Consider the following 20,027-nt stretch of genomic DNA (forward strand, 5'->3'; position numbering starts at 1 on the left):
TTGCTGAAGTAAAGCAGTTTTCATTTACTTACCACATTATTTTAAGGCTGTTTTTGAAAGACAAAACAGGACATTATGTCCTCCACAAACACCATTCTGCCCACCACCCAAGTGAAGGCATTCATAGGGGACAATTACATCCTAGATTTTGTTTTTCTTTCACCAGACATCCCAGTGTTCCCGACTCTCTCCATTGGTATGAAATTTGCATGACCCCGCCCACTGCCTCTCCCGTAACACTTTCCTATTCTTTTCTATGGCACACAACAAACAGATGTATTGATCCACAACTGAACATACTGGAGAGGTTTGGGGAGAATTCACCATAATTTATTGGAGTTGTAGATACTGGGATGTATAGTTCACCTACAATCTAAGAGCACTCTGAGCTTCACCAATGATGGACCTGAAACTAACATGGCACATAGAACCCCCATGACCAACAAAAATACTGGAGGACTTTGGAGGGATTTATAGGAGTTGTGGTTCTACATCCAACAAGCACTACGATCCCAAACAATGATTGATCTTTAAGTACTGATGGAGTTTCTCAGGGTTAGCCTGGTATGATGTGAGCTGTAGTTCACCCACAACCCTATGTATTTCATACAATTTAAAAATTGACTTTTTCAAATAACCCAGGCAATGCCGGGTATCCAAGCTAGTATGTGTGTGCGTGTAAGTTAAAAAAAGTCTTATTGTGGGCTACGTTCCTGTTTAGAAATATGATAGCTGATTGAAATGCAACAGTGCAGAAGCTGCTGCCTTTAGAAATGCACTCATGTAAAATAATTCACCAGGAGGATCTAACATTTTCCACTTCTCCACAGTAAGACATTCAGTAATATGATGAAAACAAATGAATTCATTTTCCAAGGTGCCTTATCCGAGTGACCGGTTATGCAGTGAACTAGCTCATCTAATCTTGAATATTTTTCTGAGCATGAAGATTTGATTTTAATAAGATAGGGTCCTATGATGATGGTCCTACAGACAGGAATTGTATGGATAGCTATAATGAAATATGACTTCAGTTACAGGCATTGATGAACTTTACAATAGCTGTATTTAAAAACATTGTTCATATCAAAGAAAAAAATCCAACACCGTTTCCAAAATTCATAGTGTTTATTATCTCTAGTATCATATTATATTGTATAAATACTCTATCCTTGTTATACATCTTCTTTTTTAAAAAAGTGATAACTTAGATCATATTAGACAAGAAATATAAAAATAAATAGGTTCATTATATGCATTTATTACAATTATAACCCTTCTTAGAAGGCATTTTTAACAGAAATACTTATAAAGTATGTATCCCCTATAGTAATATATTTTACTATATACATATGGAGAGCCATATTTTTCCATAATCTATAGTCTAGCACATACATTAAAAATATGCAGGTATCGGCATACTGCTGTGGATGGACCTGCTATCCCTCAGCTTCATCATCCCTGCTTTACATGTGACTTGAGCAGTGTAAAAGTATTGGGTGCTGTCAATAAGAGGTTTCTCTATCTGTAGAAGACAGTGTGTTACTGAAGAACAATAAAGTACTAATACCACATGGCTAGGCTGCATATTGAGAAGGTGGTGACCATTACCATAAACTCAAAAGGCAGCATAATAGAATATTTCATGATGAAACTGGATTTCACAAAGAAACCAATTATACGCATGTGCTCCAAAGCTAAACATGATGGAGTGCTTTAGAGGAGAGGCAGTAAGCACAGATATACAAAAAGAATGTAAGTCCAGACCAACCAGAGTGGCATGCAAATTTGGAATTGTTTCCTTTTTAACTTTGCAGGCTGAGTGTAATAACTGCAAAGAATAGACATTTCGTTACAATAAATCATTAATTATTTGATACTTCAGCCACAGGGAGCACTACATTCAGTCACCAGGAGACTGACCAAGCAGCCATGATTGTATTGCTTTTTTCCTGATGGAGAAATTTAATGTTATATCAAAAATATTACCTAAAATGATAGCAGCCATGAACAATATAGATTCTCAAATAGTGTGGTTTTGCTTCTTCTTTGTGAGGTAGGCAACACCCAACCAATAATTAAGCTTGGAGAAAAACTGTCTTTTTCTCCCCAACTTTGATAAAAAAAATGTACCACAATACAAACACCAGAAGTTAAAAAGTCCAACAAGGCTAAAATCCAATCCTCGTGATGACATCGACATGTTTGTTTAAACTTGCTTTCGTCAATGCCTAGGTTTTGTTTAACTTGTAAAAGACTTAGAGGAAATTGTAATGCCGTAGGGCTTTACCTGCTGAAGATGAAATAGCCAGTGCCTTTTTGTGATTTGATCAGATTTCCAGGTAACAGTGAGGGTTTTTTTTAAGTGATTCAGCACTATCTAACATTATTTGCACTGTCCCATCTCAGTAAATTCACTGTAACTTTTCCCATACAAGTTACAGTTGCTGCCTCTTATTCTCATTTTCAGTGCTTTGGTTTGAAAAATAAAATATATATTTAGCTTTCTCCAACCTATTTCTAGTTTAGCTGCAGTCTATAACATTGCAAAAGTCTATTAAATGTTTAGGTTTCTTTGAAAGGTCACAACTTTCCTGGGACATTACGGCACCATCATAGGAAAGACACTTTAATAATCTCTTCTTGAAACCTTTCCCACATGTCTTAGAACATGGTGACCAGTCTCCCAACTGCCACCGTGGACATGGGGTGTCTGCGCATGGGCGGACATCACTGGGCTTGAGTTCTGTTGCACAGTCACTGGCTGGCTGTCCATTAAGGTCTCTACATTCTACAGACCTCCTCTGCCAACCAGTTCCGCATGACTTTGAACATTCTCCCCATTCTTCAATAATCCATTCAGATGAAATTGTCTCCTTGATTGCATTGAATGATGCAGTCTTCTTAGTGGAAGTTATCTCAGTCTCGGGCTGTACCAATTTCTTCACAAAGTAGGTATATTTAATTTTAGGTCGAAACGAATCGCCCACTGTAAGAACCTGTATTGTTAAAGATTCCTTCAGAGCACTGAAGCTACGAATTCTTTCCAATGAGGCAGATGAGCCACTGTATCTTAAAACACTACCTTTATGAGTAATGTCTTGCTCCATTGTTGATAGTGTATAGTCACCATTGAGAATGTAAGTGCCATCAGCAGCTTTTATAGCAAGGAAGCTACCATCTTGTCTTGCACCTCTGGGATTGCGTTGCTTAACTTCCACATTTGTTGCTCCAGCTGGAATCACCACAACATCATGATAACCAGGTCTATAGTGGAAAAAGGGAGGCATTTGAATCTCCAGCATTTAACTATTTTTTCAAGAATCACAGCAACTACAAGAACTTAGGTTGGATCTCCATAAATTCAACATTAGAGGATTTTGTATCACAAGCCTTTTCTAATTTGGTGCTCTCCAGATAACCTGGATTACTCTTTTCATGATTTTTGACCTTGGTAGTCCAAAACACCTGAAGGCCACCAAAAGGAGGAAGGATTGCAGTACTGTTCAACTAAGCAGTTGATTTTAGAAAACAGCATTTAGTTTCCAAATAGAATGAATATAAGCTTTTTTGTAAATCTAGTGAAAGACGTGTGAGCTATTAAGTAGGTTAAAAAAACACAATAAAAGCATGAAAACACACCTGGAACTAGACAGCATCCCAGACACCTTCTTGCAAGTAGATCCATTGCCTCCACAGACTCCACATTTGTCAAACTTCTTACTAGAGCCTATGATGCGATCACATCCAGCTTTTACACATTGTCCCTGGACACAGACTGACGTGGAATCGGGGCTACATAAGGTTCCATCCACAACCTTTAAAAACAATAACAACAAGGAATCCATGATTAGAAAAAGTGAAAACAGCACTGTAACTACATAATAACTTTATTTTTGTACCCCGCCTCCATATCCCCACAAGGACTCGGGGCGGCTTACATATGGCACAAGGTGCCTAGAATGCATAAAATAAACACACAGTACAATACAAAATAAAACCACTAATATATATAACAACAATTTGAACTCAAAACTACACCAATAACATAGTGTCATCTGTTGTAAAAACACGGCCAATTGTAAACAAGAAGAAAGGAAAGGGATAGTGCAAAGGGATATCACTCTGTTAAGAATCAATGGGACCTACATTCAGTAAATTCAGCACCGTTAAGATATGTTCATATCAATAGAAGAAACTTAAGTATATAATTAACTGGTCTCTATATTTTTTAAAACCAAGAAGAGCTGAATTTTTTGCACCCACTGACAGTGAAATGGTGCAATTTTCTCTCTATGATTGTGATTAACTGATGTTCAATATATAAAAAGTAAATAGCACTATTGCAGTTTATGAGAAATCTTCACAGATCTAACTGTGACATGCTGAAAATTACAAAGTGACTGTATGTATGCAATTCTTTCAAAACTGGTAAAATTAACATTGTATGAGGAATTAGATGAATAAAGTCATTTGAATACAAGATTAAATCTGATATTTGACTATCTTTTTCATCAAGCCTAGTAGGAATAATAGGCAGTGCCATATTTGAAGCTTTTTAAAGAATCATCCACACATCTACACTTACACCCACCTTAGGTTGAAGAACAAAGAAATAGCCAGTGCCTTTTGCAAGACAGACAAGTTTACATCTGTCTTTGGGAGATATTCCAGCAAATTTGGGTGTCCATTCCACTGCAGGACCCGTTCCAAAAGGAGATTTGGATATATCATTGTGAGTCTCACACTGTTCCTCCCTGAAAGTTTTGCCTGCACAAAAGAAAAGACATTTATCAGGCACTGTAGGCTCATCTTTCATTTTACCATATATAATGACATTTTTTACCCATTCTGAAATTCCTGGTAAAAACTTACCACCATTGCCTGGACAGTCTTCAATATTGCAGGATCTGTACTGTACTCGTTTTCCTTCACAGTATTTGCCTCCATTCTTTGGAACTGGATTGTCACACTCTCTCAGCGAATACTGCACTCCGCCACCACATGACCTTGAACACTCTCCCCAAGGTCCCCATAAGCCCCAGCCTCCATGGACTGGAGTCTACATTTGGAAACAAAAAAGGAACAAAATGTTAAGCTATTTCGAGAAAGGAAATGTTAGACTGTAGTTCTATTATTCATTAACTTTTATAAGTAAATCATTTAAAAAACTAATGTAGGTCCTGGAATGTTTTAAATTGCGCTATATTTTATAATTATTTGATTATAATTGCCATTTTTTTTAGTTATATGTACTATGCTTTGTGTTTGCTTTGTTTATTTTACTGTTATTGGATTATTTTTGACAGTGTCTGTGTTTATTATTATTTGTTTCTTAACAACAACAACGTAATAATTTTATTTTTGTACCCCACCTCCATCTCCCCGAAGGGACTCGGGGCGGCTTACATATGGCATAAAGTGTCTAAAACAACACATAAATAAATACACAGTACAATACAAAATAAAACCACTAGTATATAAAACAATTTGAACTCAGAACAGTGCCAATAACCAATAGTGTCATCTGTTGTAAAAATATGGCTAACTGTAAACAAGAAGAAAGGAAAGGGATAGTGCAAGTTGTAGCTAGGGAACAAGGGAATGGGATAAAAGTGCTGTGCTGTATCATAATTGCAGACCATTGGGCTAGACATTATCAAAAGCTTGTCTAAACATCCAAGTCTTCAATTCCCTCCATAAGGAGGATAGGGTGGGTACCTGCCTAAACTCCCTGGGGAAGGCATTCCAAAGCTGGGGGGCCACCACCAAGAAAGCCCTCTCCCTCATCCCCACCAACCATGCTTGTGAAGTTGACAGGACCATGAGAAGAGCCTCCCCAGCAGATCTTAATGCTCATGCAGGTACATTTGGAGAGGGGGGGAGATGCAGTCACACATACCTTAACATGTATGAAAGGTCCAAAGGTCCCCTCGAGAGCTTATAACTGAACATATACACAGCAAAACAAACTGATTTACACTAGTGTAACTGGGCCATGTAAACTTTATAGCTATTTCTATAAGCAGGTTTCAGAGACTCTCTGATACATATATTTCTGAAATGCAAGTCTGCACTTGTGCAAGAATCCAAATGTGCCAGAAAAGCTAAAGGACATAGTTCCAGCAACTTCTGGCAGAAAGATGGTGGAACTTCCTGCCAATGTAGTCACTTTGGTTCTCTTACAATCCTGTGGAATTTTCCATCTCTCCACAGATTATCAGATCACACACACACTTACTAACAACTAATCCACATTCATTCGGAAACATAAACTTTTATATGAGACTAAAATTTAAAAATACATAGGTTGTCCAAAATGACACTTGCATAGCCCACAAGATATTTTTTTTTGTGACAACTCACAGCTGCTTTTACATGCAATTTCTCTCCTGGCATATTATTTACATTTAATTTATTTTAAATTGCTTACCTCATAATGCTTCTTGTCTGTTTTGTTAACACACTTGCCACTCACACACCACTTCCCTTCTCCGCAAGTGGTGCCATCAGCCCAAGGGAAATGTTTGGTTTGGCACACCAGCAGTCCACCAGAGGTGCCAGTACACCACAGAGTTGTACATGTGCTGGACACATCAGGGCAATGCTTGGAATCTTCTCCAAATGTAAATTGGCACTGCCGGTTGGCATCATATAATGTTCCAGGCAAATCAGAAGGGAGCTGAATAGGCTTATGAGGCTTGTCCAGCAAACACTCACCTGAAGAAGAGTGAAGAGAAACTTTATTACAAAATGAGCTAGGGTTTCTTTCAAAGGATAGGAAGAGTATAATCATTCAGATGCTGGACTGTAGCTCCCACCCACCATGGCCACCACGGAAATGCTGAAGCAGTATATAAAGCATATGAGGCCTATTAAGTGACTATAAATATGGTTATAAACTAAGACATGCCTGATTAGTAGTTCCTCAGTGGCCTCAACTGTATAAGAGTCAGGGATCCTACATGCCTAATTTTGGGGAGGTGCTGTATAGCTATGAGTTCAGTGGGTTGGTGTGATCTAGATTTTAATTCTGATAGTAAATTATTGCAACAACAATCAGACTTGTGGCTCTGTTATGAAAATTAGTAAGTGAATGAGTGGAAAGTAATAATAATAATAATAATAATAATAAAACTTTATTTATACCCCGGCACCATCTCCCCTACGGGGACTCGGGGCAGCTTACATGGGGCTATGTCCAGAACAATACAATATAACAAAATATAAAAAACAACAAATCATAACACATTGAATACAATAAATGATCATATACATTACAGCGCAAAATCAGAAGAACAATAAAACAAGGTCGGGCCACATGAACACTAAGTTAAAACTCGGGGTGAGAAAGAAATAGGAATAAAAACCACAAAGGACAGGGTCATAAAATAGTGGTGCAATCTAGAGGATAGATATAGGAGGGGAGTAACAGAAAAGATGTATGTGGTAATTACTCTCCAAAAGCACAACCGAAGAGCCATGTTTTCAGGTCTTTCTTAAAGGCTGCTAATGTGGGGGCTTGCCTAATCTCAACGGCCAGTGAGTTCCACAATCGGGGGGCCACAGCAGGGAAGGCCCTCTCCCTTGTTCCCACAAGGCGGGCCTGAGATATCGGTAGTGGCGACAGGAGAGCCTCCCCTGACGATCGAAGGGATCGGGCAGGTTTATGATAGGAGATACGGTCACGAAGGTAGGTGGGTCCCAAACCGTTTAGGGCTTTATAGGTGATGGTCTGCACCTTGAATTGGGACCAGAAAATAAACGGCAGCCAGTGGCGATCCTTGAACAAGGGAGTGGATCTTTCCCTGTAACTCGCCCCCGTTATTAAGTACTTAGGAAGATTGTACACAGCTTAATACCAAGTCAGATAATCGTTCTGTTTCATTCAGCTCTGTTTACTCTTAATAGTATCTCTTAAATTTATCAGAGATCATCTTTATAGTCTTACCTGGGAATACTAAGAAGTGAATGTAGGACCATCTGCCCCCCAAAAATGAAGTGGGATGTGCTGTTTTAATGTGTGACTATCCAAAGGCTCATACACACAGGGACATTATGGGTAGTACATGCAGGTATCAATCCGACACACTTTTCTGAATACTCAAGTAGGTAGTATTCAGAACCACACTGCACAGGAATATAGACACTCTCTTTAGCTACTATGACTAATGTAAACATTACTTTTGTTAGGAAAAAGTTACTTTGGGGGGGGGGGGATTAAAAGTCCCAGAATCTTCTATCCAGAAAGGTTAAGGATTCTGGAGGCAGTATAGGGGATTCTGGGAGTTGATAAAGAATTCTTCAGAATTTCAAATTTACAAAAATGAACTTAAAAGTAAAACTCACCATGCCCATTATCTAAAAATGTAGTAATCATATAAGCACTGCATGGAGACCAGGGCTGGCTTCGATCCAAGTTGGAAAGCATAGATGCCATCATGTGTGAGTCTCTGTTTATGCCATTAATACCAGCACATTGCTTTGCATCATCATGGGGCATATTAAACACATGGCCTTTAAAAAAAACATAAACATAGAAGATTAATATTTTTGAAATCATACACCTATCTAATCAACCATTCATTTTTTTCAGTCATAAACATTTGCATATATTTGACAGCTTGTTTTACTGCAGTTGCATTTTTACATTTTAGGATATTATGTTGGCAAATCTAGAGAAATTCAAATAGCAAAGGGGAAGATTGCTTTCAGGGAGAATAGGATGTAAATGTTACAGTTTTACTGAACATATAAGTTAACTTTTTAAATAAAATTGCCCCTATGACTATTTGACAATCTCCCAATGAAATCAAAATACACTTTATAATCTCTACAAACAGGACCCAACACTTCAAATACTGTTTCCATGAAACTAAAACACAGTTGAAGGAAGCACTGCATATTACAGATTGTACCCCACTGCATATTATAGACTGTACCCCAACTTAAATTATAATAGGATATATTTTCAAATAAATATGTATTGGTTTGCAGCTTAACTGTGACTTTAACTGAACCCACTGGAGTCAATTCTATTCACGTCATTGAAAGCTTGATTGTACTTTAGGTCTCAGAAGCAAGTATATTTATGTGTGTGTCCCCCCACAAAAAAACAAAACAAATAAAAACAAGGTTAATACCCCGCCCCCCTTTTTTTGGTTGGGCAACAGGTTCTTTGTTGTAGTTAAGGAAGACTGATCAATTATTTTGGGGGTGGGGTGTAGGGTGGGAAATGAATTGTGCTGTGTACGGGGATGGGAAGTGTATGCTTACAATGTGAAAGGGGAGTTTGCTATTCTAAATGAGTTCCTTCCTAGGTTTTACATTTTTAAAACATTCATGTGCACACAAAACACATTCCTGCTCTTGTTTTAAAGAGTTGGGAGAAGAGAGAAACTCAGAGACATTTTGGAAATGTCATTTGGTCAGCTACCACCTGGTTCCAGGATCGAATCCCCTAAGACAGTGGTGTCAAACCTGTCCCCTCCAGGTGTTTTTGACTTCATCTCCCAGAATTCCTCAAAACTTGACAACAGGCCAGGGCTTCAGAAGTTGGATGCCCAAATATCTGGAGGGCCACAAGTTTGACACCTCTGCCTCGGGACCTTCTTGCTGAAGATCATTACAAGATGTACCTCAGTGAAATCTAGATCACTGTTAGCAGAAAGAACTCTGCTGATTTAATGCCCTAAATATACAGCAACATGCATAATGCATGCTTTAAAACAAATAAGCTTGTCACAGATCCCTGCTGAATCTCAATTACCTAATTCATGAGTGGTTGTAAAAGCAGCTTGCAAGCCATCATCTTCGATGACGGAGCAACTGCGGTTTGGATCACAAGCAGTTCCCACATCAGCCATCCCAAGAGTATCACATGTCTTGGCACCACATAGATCCTATATAAGGAAAAGAAGAACCAGTTTCATTATTATTTAGGTCAGGAGTTTAACCTTGGCAAATAAAAAAAAATCTTACTTTGGCAACCTGCCTCTCCTTATGGAAAGAACATTACTGCTCAGTATTTCAACAGGTATAAACATAATTCTCTCTTGGAGGATAGACAAGGACTTGCACAAAAGAATAATATTGCTTTGCTCCACGAGCAACTGCAAACCTGCCAAAAATAATCTGGTCTAATTCAGTAATGCACGGTTCCGACTGAGGTATTTTAAATTAACTCTTAGGTTAATAATTCCATATTTCAGTCAAGAACAGTCTTTCCAGCCTACTTCTTACATTTGTGTGCCAATCAAGACCTACCTGTAACATCATGTGAATTGGTTCAAGGTGGATAAATTACATCCCTTAATGCAGAGATGTGAACTGTATGGCACTATAGATGTTGGACTGCAGCTCCCAGCATTTCTCACTACTAGCTATGCTGGCAAGAGTTGACAGAAGTCACAGTCCAACAACATCTATGCCTGGCCAGTATTGATAGTTTCAACTGAAACAGCTCTTGCCGTCAGTAAGTCTTCCTTCTTAATCCAGAGTAAACTGCTTTGGAGCTTCCCTAAGGGAGAATCGCTGGAGCCCTTTGTTCATCGAGGCACATGAATGGGCTAAGGCCACATTGGAACCACCATGTCACCAGCCAAAAGTAGTTCCTTGGCAGATGCTTATTTACAATGTCACATTTCCTGGTCACATGGCTGGGTGCCCAAATATGTTCTCACCAGAAGTGATATTGCCAGAATGTCTCTGCCAGGAAACTGCTGGTTGTAGGCGATGCTGTAGTGGGTTAATTGGGCATGTGGACAATTGATCTGGTTGGGTAAAACCTGAACCATCTCTCCACATCTCCAGAACACTAGGATCACTCTGGAAATTTTTGAAAGCTTCAATGTAAATGCAGTTTCTCTTGAGCTGCACTAATGGCTTGATACAGGATTTTTGCTGTGAATGTAGCAGCTGAGAAGTGAGTTCACATTGTTTGGGCCTTGTAAACATGGCCTAAGATACAAAACTCACTGGTTACGTACTTCATTGAGGACAAATGTGTGTTTAGGAGACATGTATGTTACCTTGAGTACACTGTTGCAAAAAATCAAGATATAGATGAAATTAAGAAAATAAAGAAAAATAATTAAATTTATCATTTAACATTGGAAGGGTTGAGAGAATTGAGAACTGAGAGCAAGCCTGTTTCATCATAATGGATCCTGAAGATTGCAGTAATAGTTCTTGTGAACAGTATAGATGTGATGATTTAATCAACATTTAAAATATAGACCATTTTATTTTAAATCATATCAGGATTTTTTTAAAAAAAATCTCTGAATGGGCAGTTTAAGGCAGCAAATTTATTTCTTACACTTCTTCAGAGATGAGAAAAATTAATTTGTTGGGGAACAGCTTTCAACCTCTTCATCTGACATGCTGATTAGAGAATTCTGGGGATTTTAGTCCAGGACCAGTGCAGGATCTTGGGCAAAAAAAATTATCAAAATACTAGAGGTTTCTTCTTCATTTCCCTTACCTGTCTGGTAAAAAGAATGGCAGTGTCATAGTGCTCTGCATGCCGGTCACTGGGCGGGTTGTGTTGCTTTTGCCAGTTGCAGAAGTTCCTTAAGGTGAGAGCAGCATTTGAAGACACGTCTGGTCCTTTCTGTTCATCATAGATGACCATTATTTTCACCACCACCAGGCTAATGGAATTCCGGATGCTGGGATGCTTGTACAATTTGGCTGCCACAGACATGAGTGTAAGTAGGTAGTGCTTCAGTCCACTGCCATGGAACTCTGCCATAGACTGGTCTGCTACAATCAAGGTTTCCACATAGCGAGGGCTTGACACAAACCTCTTCCTCCTTGTGATTCTACTTCCTGTTATTTTAAAAAGAATTAAAATTATTTCAAACTGAGAACATAATTGCTTCTCAAAATCTACAAACTGACATTTCCCAAAGAATGAAACCAGTAGCAAAGTGGCAACTGTAAAAATTATTATGAAAGGCAAAGTTAAAATAGGAGTCCCAACAGTTCTATATTTTTCTTTGGCTTCTTCAGTCTATATGTAAATGTTTCAGTTTACAGTGTAAATGTTTTATTCTTCACAAGGGCCCATTTACTGATGGCTTACCCTGAAGTATTTCCACTGGAGACTGTGGTATACAATCTGCTTAGCTGCCAGCAAGACAATATCATGTACAATCATGGGCAGAGATTCAAATCTTTGGAAGAAAAGACATTCCTATGTATGTTTACGTATACAAGGGGCAGGGCTTCCTAATGACTACAGCGTTTTTGGGCTGGAATTCCTAGCCTGTAGAGTAGGAAAAGAGTTGTTTTTTCATAGGAGAGTGTTTGCTCCACTGCTAATAATAACGGAAACACATCTAATTGGTGAGGACAAAAGAGGCTATAGCTGCTTGACATAAGGTAAAGGTTTTCCCCTGACATTAAGTCTAGTTGTGTCCGGCTCTGGGGGGTTGGTGTTCATCTCCATTTCTAAGCTGAAGAACTGGTGTTGTCTGTAGACACCTCCAAAGTCATGTGGCCAGCATGACTGCATGGAGCACCATTATGCTTGACACAAAAGTACCTTAAATGTTGGGTTTTCACAAGTCACTTTCACTTTGCAAAGTGGAGATGTTCCAAATCCCTCTTTTTATGTATGTTTACGTATACAAGGGGCAGGGCTTCCTAATGACTACAGCGTTTTTGGGCTGGAATTCCTAGCCTGTAGAGTAGGAAAAGAGTTGTTTTTTCATAGGAGAGTGTTTGCTCCACTGCTAATAATAACGGAAACACATCTAATTGGTGAGGACAAAAGAGGCTATTGCTGCTTGACATAAGGTAAAGGTTTTCCCCTGACATTAAGTCTAGTTGTGTCCGGCTCTGGGGGGTTGGTGTTCATCTCCATTTCTAAGCTGAAGAACTGGTGTTGTCTGTAGACACCTCCAAAGTCATGTGGCCAGCATGACTGCATGGAGCACCATTATGCTTGACACAAAAGTACCTTAAATGTTGGGTTTTCACAAGTCACTTTCACTTTGCAAAGTGGAGATGTTCCATATCCCTCTTTTTATGTATGTTTACGTATACAAGGGGCAGGGCTTCCTAATGACTACAGCGTTTTTGGGCTGGAATTCCTAGCCTGTAGAGTAGGAAAAGAGTTGTTTTTTCATAGGAGAGTGTTTGCTCCACTGCTAATAATAACGGAAACACATCTAATTGGTGAGGACAAAAGAGGCTATTGCTGCTTGACATAAGGTAAAGGTTTTCCCCTGACATTAAGTCTAGTTGTGTCCGGCTCTGGGGGGTTGGTGTTCATCTCCATTTCTAAGCTGAAGAACTGGTGTTGTCTGTAGACACCTCCAAAGTCATGTGGCCAGCATGACTGCATGGAGCACCATTATGCTTGACACAAAAGTACCTTAAATGTTGGTTTTCACAAGTCACTTTCACTTTGCAAAGTGGAGATGTTCCAAATCCCTCTTTTTTTCAACCTCTGATGAGTGAAATGATAACTTTTTCACATAAGAATCCAACCCTTCCAGTGATTTTTTTCTTGTGTCTCTTAATTTCTAACTTTGAAGAAAATAAGACATTGTATATTATTCATATCTATCTAGACCTCTTCTATTACGGTGCTTTTATTTCCATAGTAACTTGCCCATTTTCTTTGAATGACTAAACTGTATTGTAAATGCTGAACTAATTGTGCAAACTACCACTATGGCAAAATTGGGTACTCAAAGAAAATGTCATCGGTGACAATTATGATTGGAGGAGCAATGTTCTTAAAAGGTAAAGGTTTTGCCCTGACATTAATTCTATTTGTGTCCGACTCTAGGGGTTGGTGCTCATCTCCATTTCTAAGCCAAAGAGCTGGTGTTGTACATAGACACTTCCAAGGTCATGTGGCTGGCATGACTGCATGTAGCGCCATTACCTTCCCACCAGAGCAGTACCTATTGATCTACTTACATTTGCATGTTTTCAAACTGCTAGGTTGGCAAAAGCTGGGGCTAACAGCGGGAGTTCACCCCACTCCCCGGATTCAAACTGCTGACCTTTTGGTCAGCAAGTTCAGCAGCTCAGCGGTTTAATCCACTGCACCACCAGGGGCTCTGCAATGTACTTACATTGCCCATTCTCTTCTTTTCTTCAGAGATTTGAAGTGTTATTATTTTAGATTACAAATCCCAGTGGCGATGCTCGCTTGGCGATTCTGGAGTTGGTCCAAGAAAGCAATGTTTTTCAGATTCTGGTTCCCATTACAACAAAGACATTTCAGAAGAAAGGTTAATCTTCTATTCAATAAGTAGCAGTCTATGTGGGAGCCCGGTCCCACCCACTGAGGAAAAAGCACTCCTCCCCCTTTATCCTAGAATTTGGTTTCCACGTGTTTTTTTTTAAAACAAACATACTGGAATCAAATTAAAGGAACAAGAATGTGGTTGGAACCAGGAACAAACATTCCATAAAGAATTTGCCCTAGGATTAAACTGATAAAACTCGCAAGACTTAGTTTTAGTTCTTCTCTCTGGCTTGTCTACCCGCCATAAAACCTTATAGATTATGTCATGCTGGCACGGGATATTCAAAGCCCTTGACTAAGATTGTTGGGGCTCCACGTGGAAACCAGAGTGCAAGAATAAAAGTCTTTGCCAAGCCGCTGATTGCATATGTGACCTACTTCTTGTGACCTCACTGCACTGCGCTCTATACTTCAAATAATGTTCCCTTGTCTTACTTTAACTATCTTTTCCTGTGTGTTCTCATTGGCTGCATGACATTAAACAGCCTCCACTCACAAGCCCCGCTCAGACTGTAATTTCCTTCTCCTTTTCTGCACCTGCATCAAGGCTGCTGGCTGTGGATATTCTTCCCAATGAATAATCATAGTGTAATGCAACTGCCAGCATTTCAGATACTTGGCTGTCAACAAACAACAGCTTCCCTCTTCCTCAGCACACACTTAAGGATACAGTAAAGTTGATTCAGTACTTTTTTTCACCGAGAGTAACTTGCAATGATTTTTTTCATCATAAATGCCATGCAAATCATTGGAAAAAGGTAGAGTTATTTATCTTGGTTTAGATGTTGTACCTCCCCCTCCAAGCCCAGAACTAAAAAAAAGTTTTGATTTAGACTGTAGGAAGAGAAGAAATTTTGTTTAATGAAGCTCTTATTGCTAGAGTTTCAGAAAAAAAATGAATATTCTGCGAGACTGATAAAATGGAGTCACTTTTCAAGCTCCATTGGTGGAAATGAAAAGTATTTGTTAAACTGCCTCTTTTCACTTATTCATTGGACAAAAATATATGCTGCTCAGTCAGTCCGACATACAATCCAAATTATCAAAACAGATAATCCACATTATCTGCTTTAACTTGATTATATGAGTCCACACTGCCATATAATCCAGCTCAAAGTAGACAATCTGGATTTTATATGGCAGTGTAAAAGGGGCTTGAGATTTCTGAATAAGCCTGCAAAGATTCTGGCTACAGTCCTATAATGAGCACATTTTCTTGGCTTTTTTTTTAATGACTCATTTACATATTTTAAAAAATCAAATTCTTTTAATGTGACATGGTCTGCAAAACTGTCCAAAAGAAATTCCTTTCACTCTTTAGAATTCAAAGGACTACATACAGTGTTAATCCATTCTAGAAAACCCATCTGAAATGACTGATACTATGTAGCCACCACTAATTTAAGAATCATTGATATCAATGGATTGTTTGCAAAGCAAGATTAACACTGGATTTAGACCTCAGTGCATTTCAATAGAATTTGGCCTTGATCTATGAGTTACTGTCTACTTTTAAACAGAAATTAAACAGAAATGAATTTCTGTTTTGCTTCTTTAAATATGCAAAAGACTGCAACTTCATTGGCAGATTCAAGTTCCCGCCCATTTTAACTAAAAAGAGACCTGATCACATTGCAATGAAGATGCTTACAGCACATTTCTGTTTACTCTGAAGATCTGTGTGTGTGTGTGTGAGAGAGATTTTCATACAGCCTTCAGGGTCTTGCTGGGCTGTAATTCCTTTCATTCTTCCCTACCAGCTATGCAGACTAGGGCTAATGGGAACTGTAGTCCAACAACATACGGAATGCTACATGATCCCTACCCCTTGTTTTTCAAAAGGTATTAAGTGTGCAAACTATGTTTTACTTAACTAGACTTCTACCTTTAGCCTGAAAACTCTGTATTAAAGCTACAATCTTCTGCATATTTCTTTGGAGGAAAGACCTTGTTTAACTTGGTGGAATTTATCTCCAAAGAAATATATACAGAATCAGACTGTGTTCTAGCGTGTAATTCTTGTTACATTCCAATTGGCTGTTCCCTTCGGGCTGCTGAATGTTAGAGCGCTCTCAACCATTTGATCTGAGATTATGTGTGTTAACTGTCATTAGGAATGTCATGCCTGCTATTTCCATTCATACTTGAGCACCCTGATAATGCTTTTCTCACCAGGTAAAGGGCAGCAAAGATATTTATGGAATAAGTATTTTGACTGCAAATCCCAATCTATAAACTCTGAAAAATTACATTAGAATAGGTGACCATGAGTTAGTTTCTATATTTCTCCTGCCAATAATTTTCTTTTGAACATCATAATAATTTTCTCAAGTACAGCATACAGAGTCCATTTGGGTTCTTCTGTTATAGATGACATGAATTATAAAGGTGCAAATAAGTACTTTGCCTGTCTGTCTTGAAACTGGTCCTAAAGCTGCTTGGAAAGGGTATTTCCAGCAACCGGTGGGACTTTCTTGAAACCAACATCCTTAGGGGATCACAAACCAAGAGAGGCTCTTACTCTCTTTGGGGTTTAGTTTGAGAAGTTGAACATCATGAGAAGTGAAGTGCCAAAAGTCTGAAAGTGGACACCCCCCAGTCAACACAAACTACCACTTTGATCCCACTTTGACTAAAATAGCTCTATCCTACAGTGGTTTGGCAGGGCAGAGGTCTCTGCTGGTTCATAGAAAATACAAATGGGTTGCTGTGAGTTTTCTGGGTTGTATGGTCATGTTCCAGAAGCATTATCTCCTAATATTTTGCCCACATCTATGGCAGACATCCCCAAGAGGTTGTGAGGTCTGTTGGAAACTAGTTCATTGAGGTTTATATATCTGTGGAAGGTCCAGGGTGGGAGAAAAAACCTGTCTGTTGGAAGCAAGTGTTAATGTTGAAATTAAGCACCTTGAATAGCATTAAGAGCATTGCAGTTTCAAAGCCTGACTGATTCATGCCTGGGGAAATCCTTTGTTGAGAGATGTTAGTTGGCCCTGATTGTTTCATGTCTGGAATTCCCCTGTTTTCAGGGTGTTGTTCTTTATTTACTGTCCTGATTCTAGAGTTTTTTTAATACTGGTAGCCAGATTTTATTAATATTAGAAGCCATTGAAACCCACAAGCAGGTGGACAATTCCAACAGAAAGGAGGAAACCATGAAAATGAATAAAATCTGGCTACCAGTATTTAAAAACTCTAAAATCAAGACAGTAAATAAAGAACAACGCTCTGAAAACAGGGGAATTCTAGACATGAAACAATCAGGGCCAACTAACACCTCCCAACAAAGGATTCCCCCAGGCAGGAAGCAGCCAGGCTTTGAAGCTATGATTCCAGCCATGAAAGCCTTTGACAACACTTTGTCTCTAAGCTTTGTGCAACTCTTAGTTTGACAACTCTTAACTGCCAGGATTCAATACTATGCAATCCTGGGATGTGCAGTTTAGCGAGGCCCTCTTTGGCAGAGAAGACTTTGCAGAACTACAACTCCCGTGAGCCCATAGCACTAAGCCATGGCAGTTCAAGCGGTGCCAAACTGCATTCATTCAAGTGTTGATGAACCAACCCCAAGTCCTTCGCAAATGTCAAAACCCCAGAGGCTCAAGTAGGGCTGTAGCGGGGGGGGGGGGGGGTAGGGTTAGGGGTTCAACCCCCCCCTAATTTTTTTCAGTTTTTTTTTTAAATTTTAACTGGTTAACCAAATCCCCATGAATGTCCACTGAAATTTATCTGTCTTGGGTGTCCACTGAAGTTTATTGATGGAGCCTGATTTCTAAATTATTTTGCGTTATGGAACTACTCTTCATGATTTGCTAAAAAAAGTTTCAACCACCCCCCTCCCTGAAATTTTTTTCTGGCATTGGCCCTGGGTTCAAGTGGTGCCTAAGTGCTCGAACTGCATATACTCCCCCCAACCCTCCTGCACCCAGTTACCAGTCTGACCACGTGCACTGCACGTCCAAAGGGTTTTTTTTTCCGTGTCAGGAGCAACTTGAAAAACTTCAAGTCGCTTCTGGTGTGAGAGAATTGGCCGTCTGCAAAGACATTACCCTGGGGACGCCCGGATGTTTGATGTTTTACCATTCTTGTGGGAGGCTTCTCTCATGTCCCCGCACGGAGAGCTGGAACTGACAGTGAGCTCACCCCGCTCCCGGGATTCGAACCGCCGACCTATCGGTCAGCAGTCCTACTGGCACAAAGGTTCACCCCATTGCGCCACCGTGGGCTCCGACTAAAGTGATGCCCAATTCCTTTAACTGATTATAGTCCCTCCCAACCCTCCTGCGCCGTTTCCAGTCTGACCAACAAACCACTGCACGTCCAAACGTTGACCCTGGACCCTTCCAAGCCCTCGGAGGGGAAAGGGGAGGCAAAAAGCGCTGAGCTGGGCGCATGCGTGCCACGCAGCAGAGGCAGCAGCGCTGACGCCCCCCTGGCTGGAGAAGCGCAGCGAGGCAATACCTGGGCGAGACGGCTCCTCGGTCTCCTGCTGCGGCTGCCCTTCTTCTTGGGCGGGCGAGGGCTCGCTGGGTTCGGCCACCCCGCACTTGGCGCCTCGAGGGTTCCTGCTCGGCAGGAGTCGCCTCAGGACGTGGAGCTGGCCTTCTCCCCCTCCTCCTCCTCCTCCTCTTGCGGGGCGGGAGGCGGAGGCGTTGGCGGGCTGGATGAGGTACTCTGCCCCGCGCAGGTAGAAGGCGCCGCGGAGCCCTCCGCAGAGGCTGAGCGCCGCCACCGAGCCGGGCTCCCCGTTGACGGTGCCGGAGTAGAAGCAGCTGTAGAGTGGAGCTGGGGGAGCCTCTTGCTCCTGGGCTGAGCCGCGGGGCCGGCCGCCCACCTCTTGCAGCCTCAGGTCCGGCGCCAAGAAGCTGCTGTCGGGCTGCAGCTCCAAGCGGAGGCGCTGCCCGAAGGCGTCCAGGCGGTAGAGGGCGGGGCCGAGCCTTAAGGGCAGCACCAGCGCCTCTTCGTGTCCTCCGAGCGCCGCCAGGCAGAGAGACCGCGCGCTCAGCAGCAGCAGCACCAAGTGGGTGGCGTGGACCGCTTTCATGCTGCGCCGAGACTGGGGTTGTCGGTGGGAGCAAAGTCCTGCCAGTGCCTGCCTGCTACTGCGAGGCCTCTCTCTCGCCTTGACTGCGAGGAGCGGGGCAACCCGCGCGGCTCTTATAGCGCTCTCCGGGCGGCGCCCCCGCCCCCTTGCCTGGTAGGCGGGACCCCCGGAGCCCGGCTTTGAGCTCACTGCCTGCGTAACGCGCGCTCGGTCTCTCCCTCTTTCTCGCTTGCGGCTCCAGGTCCTGCTTTGGCATCCTGCCGCCTGCTCTTGGCCGCCCGCCGCGCCCTCCTCCTCCTTTGAAGGAGGGAAGGGAGAGGGCCAGGGCTCGCCTGCCTTCGCCTTGCGCAGGAACTTCTCAGGAAAGCCCCCGGGGCGCCATCCAGCTCCCGCTCGCGCGCCCCCCCCCTCGCGCCTCTGCCAGGAGCTCAGGTTTTCCACGTAGGAGGCGCCTGGTGCGGTCGCGCCGTGTTCCAGAGGAAGGGAGGCGGAGGAGGAGGAGAGGGATCTTTCCCCTTCGCTCCCTGCCAGGGCCTTTCCTCCTCGAGCCCCGCGGTCTTCCAAGCCCCCCCTCTCTCTCTCTCTCTCCGGGAGCCAAGGCTTTGAGGACAAAAGAGAGAGCCAGGGCGCGTGCGTCTTCCTGGCAAGCGCCCCCACTCTCCTCTCTCTTCTCCTCTCCCCCTGCCTGGGTGGGTTTCTGAATCAGGGGCA

At 41.5% G+C, this 20,027-nt stretch overlaps 1 protein-coding gene across 1 annotated transcript; it reads right to left on the reverse strand.

Moving 5' to 3' along the window:
* Positions 1–1,109: 1,109 nt before the first annotated feature.
* adamts1 (ADAM metallopeptidase with thrombospondin type 1 motif 1) lies at positions 1,110–19,877 on the reverse strand. The gene is made up of 9 exons (XM_003219047.4): positions 18,734–19,877; positions 11,486–11,832; positions 9,770–9,902; positions 8,350–8,517; positions 6,434–6,720; positions 4,876–5,062; positions 4,595–4,770; positions 3,643–3,818; positions 1,110–3,267 (listed from the first exon to the last, which is right to left on the reverse strand). The coding sequence occupies exons 1-9, from the start codon at positions 19,314–19,316 to the stop codon at positions 2,526–2,528; spliced, it is 2,799 nt and encodes a 932-aa protein (XP_003219095.1). The 5' UTR covers positions 19,317–19,877; the 3' UTR covers positions 1,110–2,525.
* Between the last annotated feature and the right edge of the window lie 150 nt (positions 19,878–20,027).

Source organism: Anolis carolinensis, chromosome 3, assembly GCF_035594765.1.
Source record: "Anolis carolinensis isolate JA03-04 chromosome 3, rAnoCar3.1.pri, whole genome shotgun sequence".
NCBI classification, from domain to species: Eukaryota; Metazoa; Chordata; class Lepidosauria; order Squamata; family Dactyloidae; genus Anolis; species Anolis carolinensis.

What these genes read in the sequence shown, in the direction of transcription:
- adamts1 (XM_003219047.4), bottom strand. Translation starts at nt 19,316, where the DNA reads ATGAAAGCGGTCCACGCCACCCACTTGGTGCTGCTGCTGCTGAGCGCG. An exon ending in ATTTTTAGATAATGGGCATG is followed by an intron (nt 6,721 to 8,349) that starts GTGAGTTTTACT and finishes ACTCTTCTTCAG; the next exon opens with GTGAGTGTTTGCTGGACAAG. An exon ending in AGACTGTCCAGGCAATGGTG is followed by an intron (nt 4,771 to 4,875) that starts GTAAGTTTTTAC and finishes TCTTTTGTGCAG; the next exon opens with GCAAAACTTTCAGGGAGGAA.